Source organism: Meleagris gallopavo, chromosome 3, assembly GCF_000146605.3.
Source record: "Meleagris gallopavo isolate NT-WF06-2002-E0010 breed Aviagen turkey brand Nicholas breeding stock chromosome 3, Turkey_5.1, whole genome shotgun sequence".
NCBI classification, from domain to species: domain Eukaryota; kingdom Metazoa; phylum Chordata; class Aves; order Galliformes; family Phasianidae; genus Meleagris; species Meleagris gallopavo.
Window position 1 is genome coordinate 13787287 of NC_015013.2, and position 10082 is coordinate 13797368.

Consider the following 10082-nt stretch of genomic DNA (forward strand, 5'->3'; position numbering starts at 1 on the left):
AGGAAGGAAGGAAGGGAAAAAAAGAAAAAAGAAATAAGAGAGAAAGAAAAAGGTAAAGAAAGAGAGAATGAAAGAGGGAAAGAAAGAAAGAAATCCCTAAATGAAAGTCCCAGAATGAAGGATATCATGTGGCACCTTGGAGAAAAGGATGGAGCATACTGAAAAGAACTGAAAGAAAAATATAAAAGCTGTTCACTGAAACTTAAATACAAAGTATGATTCGAGTACAGAAGCAAATAGCGTCACATAGATAGTGAAAACAAAGCAAAAAAATCTGTGATATTAAGTTATGCACAATGTATCTAAGGAATTCTAAGTCAATTTTCCTTTTTTTTTTCTATAATGAGTACTGACAGTCCAGATCCCTCTAGCAGTCACCATTCTGAGAATATAAAAAATGCAGTACATGCAGGACTGCTTGCTGTTCTGTGCCCACCCTGTACTTACTGCAACTTTTCATAAATTCACAGAATCAAAGGATCATTTGAGTTAGAACGGACCCTTGAAGACCATCGAGTCCAACTCCACTGGAATGAATAGGAAGACCTGCACTGAAAACTTGTATGTAATTGTCTAGTTCTTGTGCCTGGTGCCACTTACAGCTTGAATTGCAAAAAACAAAGCATTTTGCAGAGCAATCTAGCATTGCTAGAGCAGTCTAACTCAGGGAACTTCTACGCCAACATGGTCTGTGCAGATTGTCAGTAAAAACTATCAATAAGCATATTGTATAAAGACAAATTAATTTTGAAAGCACTATTCAGAGTGTCTGTATTTAAAAAAAAAATTAACACAACTGAAGAAAGATGTGTTGTGGCAAAAGAGGTTGAGCAGAGAAGAGACTTCTGTTGCTTTTTAAATTCGGATATTGGGATATTCAGACTCGAGTCAGAAGCTACAAGAAAAGTATTCGAACTCACTGCTACAATTTTGAATGTTGTTTTGAGTTGTTCTTTTCAAACAGGTCACAGCATCAGATGTGAGTTTCAAAACGTGTCTTTTGTACATTCAAAGAACATTCTTACAGATTGCCCACAAGTAACTTCATGGCACATCAGGTGAAACATTCATGGTCTGCAGGACAGTCATAATATACAATAGCAAGCATAAAGCAATCTCATAAATCCTTTGAAATAAAAGAATGGGCAACAAACAAACTACTTTGACCTCTGAATATGCTGTGATTTTAAAACAGAACTCCAAAGTCAATAGACAAAGTTCCTCTGAAATTGTCTAGAACAAATTATGCTTTCTGGAGAAAAGAGGTGGACTCCTTAACCCTTTTAGTTTTCTGTGCAAGTGGAGAGCCTCTGAATAGTCCATACCTTTCTGCCTAATAGAGTCCTCATTAGTCTTGTTCAGCTGAAGATGCTAGAGCAGTACTAATAACGAAGACCTCAGTCTGTCTGATACATTTAAGTACAATTAATATGTTACATGCTACCATCTATAACCCAGTCCAGTCTGGTACAGACATTGCTATGCAACAGCAATACTTTTGAATACGGATCATTAGGCCTTAACTCATATTGGTAGCCAATCACATCAAACCTATTATAAAGGGAGTGAGCTATTCTCTTGCTTGAACAGTACTTAAATTACTCACCACTGTTGTGATTTCCATTTTGCTGAAGACTATTTCTGTGCTGGTGGAAAGACATATCAAGTGACTGAATGTGTCTGTTCATGGTGAATATCTTTAATCACACAATTTAGAGCACTCCCCATACTGCAAGATGTTTCTGTGGCTGCTGCCCCTTCTCCCTTTCTTGCTTAAGGCTGTTTTCTGTTCAAACAGCTTTAACACTCACTGCAATGGTCCGTTGTTGTATATTTGACAGCTCAAAAGTCAAAGGATTATCCAACAAGCTGTACTGTGTCACTTCTACCTTTTGAGCATGCCTTAAATCTTTTTACTACCAAACTGTCTAGCAGCATGCTACAGCTTGCTGTAGAAGATCACCGTGGGCATTTGTGTATCATCTGCCTGAATCATGTGTTTGGGTCATCACAGACAGCCTACAACTCAGGATCTACAAAGATACTACAATTGTATCATAACAGCGAATTTAGAGCACTAATCCTGTTAGTAATTATATGGCTTTCAAAATATCTCTGAGTTAAATATACTCAGTGCTGAGAGGAATATTTTTGTTTTGAGATAGAAAAGGGGCAGCAGATTCCTTCAGAAGAAGTTAATACACATCCCTGCTGTTGCTGTTGCATTTTTTCTTTCTGTCAAATGAATGGTTAATCTAAAGCGAGTTGCAGAATTTAAAAATCAGTCCACAGTAAGTGAACATCTGGATCGTGATCAGTCATCAGTGCAGAATCATCAGAATATTAGAGTTCTTGTATAGTCTACTTATCAAGTTTAGATCTGTTGTGAAGTCAAGCAAGATTAGGCAAACCTTCCTATAGGTGAAGTGCTTTCTGGGAAAGCTGATGGATTATGCTGTCCAGCACAGCTGTGCAATGCTGCACAAACACAAAAGGATGTGTTGTTGTGACATGTCCTTTTTTTGACAATGCTTGTCCCAAGAAAGAGGTCAGCTAAGACTTAGCTGCTATTTGCTTTTCCAGGTATTTCACTGTGGGCCTAGCCCTAAACTAACAGGCTCTCTGACATCTGATCAAGAATATGAAGTCCAGGTCAGTTCATTCTATCACAAAAACATTTGCACAACTAGAGATTTTGGTCTCATTTATGTTTCCACTGTTTCTCTAATAGCAACAAGCTTATTGATCGTTTAGTATTTGTCTTGCCCACAGTGATTGCTGATGATTTCTTAGTTGCTGTTGCTGACCTTGATGCAAAAGCCATCAGTGATGATTTCCCACTCAGTTGTTCTGTGTGGTTATGTTGCTTCCTTAGTCCAAAGAAAATCAGTGTCTGGTGAAGCTTTTTCAGGCACAATGTATCAGACACCTTTCTGCAGCAGTGCTGTGCCATTCTGAAGAGATTGACATCGTTGCCTGCACTGCTGCCTTAGCCTGTCACAGGTGGTGACACAGGTAGTGACATAGATGAGTATCTCAGTGTTGACAGAGAGGATTATTCCAGTGATCATTCACTGGACGCACATTCAGAAAGACCCTGTAAAGGCCTTGGCCATGAGTATCTCACACATAGAACAGTAGTACATCTTGTCATAGAATCACAGAATATCCTTAGTTGGAAGGGACCATAAGGATCATCAAGTCCAACTCCTAGCTCCACTAAGCAGCACCCAAAATCCAAACCCTACATCTGAGAGAATTTTCCAAATGTTCCTTGAACTCAGGCAGCTTGGGGCCATGCCCACTACCCTGGAGAGCATGTTCCAGGGCCTGATCACCCTCTTCCTAACCCCCAACCTGACCCTCCCGCGACACAGCTTCGTGCTGTTCCCTCGGGTCCTGTAACTGTCAACAGAAAGCAGAGCTCAGCGCTATCCCTCTACTCCCCTCACCAGGAGCTGCAGCTGCCATGAGGCCTCCCCTCAGCTCCTCTGCTCTGGGCAGAGCAAACCCAGGGACCTCACACATCTCGCCCTCCAGACCCTTCACCATCTTTGTGGCCCTTCTTTGGATGCTCTCTAGTAGTTTCATGTCCTTCTTACGTTGCGGCACCCAACCCGGCACCCAGTACCGGAGGTGCAACTGCACAGCACCCCTTGCCTGGTGGCAGTTCTGGGCCTGGTGCTCCCCTGGGTACGGTTGGCCCTTGGGGCTGCCAAGGCACACTGCTGGCTCAGATGGAGCTTGCTGTCAGCCACAACCCCCAGATCCCTTTGGGCAGGACTGCTCTCAGTCTCTTGTCCTCCAGTCTATACACACAGCCAAGGCTGCCCCATCCCAGGTGCAGAATATGGCACCCACTCTTGTTAAACTTCATGCGGTTGGTGATTGCTGAGCTCTCTGATTTGTCAGGATCTCTCTGTAAGGCCTCTTTACCCAGAAGGGAGTCAATGGCACTTCCCAATTTGTGTCATCCATGAACTTGCTTAGCATGCCTTCAAGACCCATATCCAAATCACTGATGAAAACACTGAAGAGAACTGGCCCTGAAATTGAGCCTGCAGAACTCCACCAGTGACTGCCTGCCAGCCTGATGTAACCCCAGTAACTATAATCCTTTGTGCCCTACCTATCAGCCAACTGATCACCATGTTTTTGCTTTGGTCTATGCTGGACATTTTATCCCCCATGACTTACCCACTAAACCTTCCATCAGTTGCTGCACAGTAGTCTGTCAAAGAAACAGGATCTTAATACTCCAGAAAATAAAAATGCCAACAACCTTTGGTAGGCTAGGGCAAAAATGCCTGGAGCCACAGGAAGGTTTTAAAAATGTATTTATTGTGTTCATCTTCCCACCAGGCCTGCCACCCCCTTCATGGAGAACACTTTTATCGTGCCCTTTGTATGTTCTGCCCCCTGCCTGGTAAGCGGTGGCCGGGGCTCAGCCATCAGTATTCTGTTGCAATTTTTGTTCAGTATTGCTGAATTTCCACTCTTTCCTGTCTCTCGTTTTCCTTGTTGAGAAAGGGGAAGCTTTATATTTGCTTGTAAGCAAGAAACCTTCTCTTTTTTTCCCATTTCTCCATTTTGACCTCTGCTGTTTTTAAGATCATTGAGGCATATCTTTGTATTTCAAGCACTTTCCAGTCTAATAATCATAGAAGGGTAGCTTGCAAATGTAATCTTTCTGAAGTCTACATATTGTTTAAATGAACTGGCTTTTAAATTTAGCAGACTGGATCAACTGCCTCTGAGTTAGCAGAGGGTTGTTAGAGTTGGAGTAGTATGGTTAGTATGGACTTGATGATCTTTAAGGTCTTTTCCAACCTGAGCAACACTGTGATTCTATAATTCTGTGATTCTATGATTCTGTGATTCTATGGGCATAAGAGATGCAAAAGGTGAATAAACTACTGATGAGAAACCTTGAGATGCTGATATTTCTCTTCTCTTGGAACTGTTCTTATCACTACTTCCATTTCTAAAGGCAAAAAAATAAAGCACACTTGGTAAAATATTTGTTTTTACCATTGAAAAACAGCTGTGTCTGTATCACGAGTATCCTCATAATATACAAAAAATGTGTATGTCAGATCAGAAGCACCAGCTGTTTTTACTCTACAGATCACCTTTTATCATTGACACTGAAGTGGTAACACTAATGTGGAAATAAGCAATGTTAACATCAGAGTTCCTCCTCTCAATACTCTGGATAGGGAAATGCTTTGCCTAGTAGCTGTTGATCTATTTAACCTTTTTTATGCCTTTCAAGCTATATGATTTTCAGATTATTTCATCATCTAAAATGATGAAATCATCTGGAGTTGGACTAGATGATCCCCTGAGGTCTCTTCCAGCCCCTATGAATCTGTGATTCTTTATAAAAGGGTAAGTGTTAGAATAATTGTTCCTTGAAAAATTTACCAGAAAAATGGCCAGGTCATTTTTAATACCTATTGGAATGGCACAGAAAAATTCATAAGAATAACCATGTATTCTATTGCGATACTTCTTGTCATCTGAATACAGAGAAGAATCAAACTGGTTGTAGGCCTTTGGTGAAGTTCTTGATACTCCTAAAAATGTCATAAACGCCTGAGAAACTTTGTATCTGCATGCTTTATTCATTCTAAGAATACATTTTTGTGCTAAATCACATTTTAATCACAGTTGTTAAAATGTAAAGATATTTTTCAGAGTGTGTGGTTCAGAAAGCTAATATAATTCACATGAAAAGTGTTCGTGGTTTTCCTTTATTATGTTAACCAAAATCAATTGTATGCATCTAAATCAATAATGGGTGATTAGAATGAAAACAGAATATTACATTGAGCCAGCAGATCCATATTTGCAGTTGACAATCTATACATAGGAAGAGAAGACAGAAAAAATTAGGATTCTAATTTATTTCTTAGAAGAAGTATTTTACAACACTTTCAGGATTTTTCACCAAAAATGTGTATCAGAATGTTCTCACATTTGAAGTGTCTTCCAAAGTTTTAAACAAAAATTTAGACAGTTATTTTACCCAGTGGATCTCACTGAGTTCTGGATCATAAGAATCATCTGGATCTCCATGGGTCAGGCTTTGAATCTCCACTCTGAGAAAAGGCATAACTGCACATATGCAAAACTAGATCTGTTTCCCTCCTCTGAAGTGGGTGGGAGACACTTCAGTATTTTGAAGAACCTCTACAAGAAATTCGGAATTAGGTGAGGAACTTATGGTGAGAGGACAACTCCAGTGATAGTGAACATGTATACCATTGCCCAGTTACCGAATAAAAAAATAAAATTGACATAATCACGAATCAATAACCTGCACACCAGAAACTCTTCCACAAACATCCCCTCTAGACTGGAGATCTCGAAGACCATGTTTCAAGAATGGTAATATGGTTTTGTCAGCAGTATGTTACCAGGGAATGAAATGAGCAAAGCTTGTTGCTTTCTATGTAATGGGCTCCCAAGGACTTAGGGTCATTCCTGCTATTTATTTCTTGGGTGAAAATCACTTGTCACCTTCATGGCTGATAGGTGTCTTCATTCTCACCATCTTGTTGGCTCAGTCTTTGCTCATATCAAGCCATTCTGAAATCAGTACAAGAAGGGAAGGAGTAAGTGTTCTTTGTGCTGTCTCCTCTCCTGTGGGTATGTCTTTTCTATGGAAGAGATAAGATTATGCTATAACACTATGGTAAAGGGATTTTGTTTCTGAGGGGAAGGCATGTGTTATTGCTAGCTCTTTCTCTTTTTAGGGGGACCAGTATCTGCCAAAGTAGACAATGGTGTTGGTTGGGTTGTGTTTGATCAAGAAGAGGAATGGGTGGTCAGCCCTAAGCTCTTCAAATTCAGAGGAATGCTTGATGTCTTCTATCACCCCTGTGGAGCCTGCCATCTCAGTGCCCTCTTCACTGAGTTCCATGAAGGCCCCATGCACAGCTTGGGATATTTTCAAGCTCTCTGCTGAAGAAATGCCAGTCAGATTGGCTGAACGGCTGAACAGATCAGTCATTCCCAAAGCCATTAACACAGATGTGAGGTTATATTTTTCCTCAATCTTCATACGGGGGAGGTACACTTTCACTCTCCTCTTCTCCATCGTATTGGGATTGGTCCACTCTGTGAGTTTTTCAAAGCTAATTGTCTTCTCAATCTGAAAAGAGAGGCACAGAATAAATTGCCTGTGATGAGAATGCAACTTCTTTCCATCGTTTATTTTAATCAAGATTGTTATTTAAAAAAAAAATCAGAAAGTTTCCCAAAGTGCATCCTATCAACATCTTCCTATTTTACCATTTGTTTCTCTAGTATTTCCTCTGTCAGTGCCCCTTTATTCAGTTCTGCCTGACACATCCCCTTCTATACAAATAATTTCATGTCTCATACCAAACAATATAGCAATTTCACTACATAGCAGATTGGCCAGCTGGTGAGAGATTGACAAAAAAAAAAAAAAATGCCATGGCAATTTATATACAGTGGATAGTACCAAACAAACACAAACACATTTCTACATCTACTTCGATATTCCAAGAGCAGCTTATTTAAAATATTTGATGAGAATATTGTCAAAAATATCATTAGGGACTATTGAACCTCATCATTTCTAGTAACATTTGCTGAAGAGTTTATGTAAGAGGCCAGATGAAACTGCCTCTCAATGAAAAAAATTGTCTATACATGCTCTTGTATAACATTACAGCAGTCCTAGACTCATTTACCTTTGTTTTTTGTTAGCTACACTCTTTATTTAATAACATTGAGGCCAGGGTTCTCCTTAGAGGCCAACCTCTGCCTGAGCACCTGGAAGCACCTGGGCCACTGTTGTGCTCCCCTGCCTGCGCAGCACAGCACAGCCAGAGGATGAGAGGACAGCCAAAGGTCTGAAGGCAGCCAGCTCCCACTCAGCTCAGAACTAGTTGCCTTCCCCTGCCAGGGCCGTACCTGCTCCAGGCCAGAAACCTCATCAGGCAACAGCACCAACATACTCAGCTCTCCGCTGGCGTATGGGAGCTCCAGGATCTTCATTTTCTCGGCAGGCAGTGTGGCCACATTAAAGGTATCGTTCAGACACATCATTTGCACAGGTTTGCTTTCTTGCTGCAAAACAGAAGCATGAGACAATGTGAGCAGGGGGCAGATTCTCTTGAAGCAGGCAAATGTGCAAGTCCGTCAAGAGGAACTGGACTGGATCCTCAAGCTGTGTCTCCATTTTAATCTCTTGTCTGCAGATGTGCTTTGGATGCTTGGTCTGATACAGCTTTTGCCAACCCACCTTGGGCTCAACCCCATGTCCTGCCAACGAGGGTCCCAATAGAACCATGGGCCAATGACTGTTGAATGATGTATGTAACACCTCTGATGGCTTCCTGTTCTGCCCCAAAGCAGTGACCGCATCCCTACCTTTGTTACGCTGAAGGGCATTTCTCGAGTATCTTCTGCATTAAATGCTGTCTTCCACACCCCTTTGAAGTAAATGGCATTAACAAGGACCAGCGTTGTATCAAGGTCAACAGAGCTTGATACAAGCAAATCTTTCATCTGTCCTGTAAGAAGAAAGCATTTCCACAGGAAATATCCATTAATGGAGATGGAAGGAATAGTCTTTCCAGAAGTTGTTCAAGTAAAGTAGTAACAAGGAAGTATATTATAAACTCTCCTAGTCTAGTATTGAATGTGGAGGTTGGTGGCCCTGCATGTGGTAGGGGAGTTGGAGATTCATGATCCTTTGAGGTCCCTTCCATCCCTGGCCATTCTGTGATTCTGTGATTCTCCTCAGAGCTCACCTTCTGTCTGCTTTTCCACCCAGGAGTTAATGAGTTGTCTGGCTTGGTCTGATGCTGTTTTGAAGTTCACTGTTTCCAGACCTGTTCTGTACAGTTTCTTCACACATTTTAGGTAAATCTGTGAAGACAGCAGTTGTAGCCACCAAATCAGTTTTTAAAAAGACTGTGAAAGTGAAATAAAATACAGTTAAAATGTTTTTTATAACTATGATTTTTATAACTATGCTATGGTCATACTGTTTTCATTGCTTATTTCCTAGACAATAGGGGTAAAACTGGGCCAGCAAAATTATTCTATGCATGATATTTTAAAATCTTTAAGATTTTTATTACTTTACCAGATAAGATCATGTAGCAGAAATGCTGAAATATTTTCTTGAAGAAAGACAAATCCAAAAACACCTTCAGATCCATTAGTGAATGTTTTGTTATAATAAAATTCTTTCATTTGAAGCATTTTTCTTTATTTTTAAAGATAAAGTGTATTTGATTTCGAATACTTGTATGTTTTATTTTGAGAATGTCAGGTGAAAGATTTAGACACTGTCAAAGATTGTTTTTGAGGTTTTCAAGTGAAGAAACATACTGAAATCTAATTTTGTTCATTACTCCATTTATTTTTGAATAAGGCCATCTTTTCCCTTGAAATGTTTTCTCTGAAGGCTATTGTCACAGCTGCTGCAAAGAGAAAAGCTGTGAAAGTCCATACTGAGAAGAGTTGGATTAACAGAGTCTCTGAGCAGTATTCCTGGATTATGTGTTTACACAAGATTTATAGCAAGAAATCATTCTGATGTACAACTCACCGGTAGGACAGGACGTGACTTTTCTGCATACAGTCTATTGGCAATGCGGAGTGAATAATTGGCTTTTGATGTAGTAATATCAGAGAGGAGTTCTTTAAACAGTATGTGCATGTTCACAGATTTGCCACACTAGGTTGGTGAAGAGAAGGAAAAAACGTGTATAAATGTTAGCTTATTTTACTGGAAAGACAACTATTTATAAGGTACAAATCACATAGGAAAAAACACAGTATTCAGACATTTGCAAACAAAATACATTAGAGTCTAAAAGCTCCATGGGAGAGATGTTCTATATACACAATTAATTATGTACAACTGATAGCATTTGCTGACACTGAGTCTTGATGATAAGAAACAGAAAATTTGATTTGTCTGATTGCATTTTGTGAATTGTTCTACATAATCCACTAAATGCTCTAGCAAAAATGAATGGAAAAGAGAGGAGAGGAGAGGAGAGGAGAGGAGAGGAGAGGAGAGGAGAGGA

General features: G+C 40.1%; 1 protein-coding gene and 1 long non-coding RNA gene across 3 annotated transcripts in view; one reads left to right on the top strand and one right to left on the bottom strand.

The window, feature by feature from the left end:
- The window catches only part of LOC104910128, an 85441-nt gene that overhangs the window by 46140 nt on the left and 29219 nt on the right, over positions 1–10082 (top strand). For both annotated transcript variants that reach the window (XR_004159148.1, XR_004159150.1), the window contains one exon: positions 471–561. This is a non-coding gene — a long non-coding RNA (uncharacterized LOC104910128). The remainder of the gene's footprint in view (positions 1–470; positions 562–10082) is intronic.
- The window catches only part of LOC104910129 (ovalbumin-related protein X), a 5674-nt gene continuing 2071 nt past the window's right edge, over positions 6480–10082 (bottom strand). The window contains exons 3-7 of the mRNA XM_019613788.2: positions 9599–9727; positions 8793–8910; positions 8410–8552; positions 7951–8106; positions 6480–7159 (exon numbers count right to left, since the gene is read on the bottom strand). Of these exons, the coding sequence (XP_019469333.1) occupies positions 6758–7159; positions 7951–8106; positions 8410–8552; positions 8793–8910; positions 9599–9727 (948 nt within the window). The 3' untranslated portion in view covers positions 6480–6757. The remainder of the gene's footprint in view (positions 7160–7950; positions 8107–8409; positions 8553–8792; positions 8911–9598; positions 9728–10082) is intronic.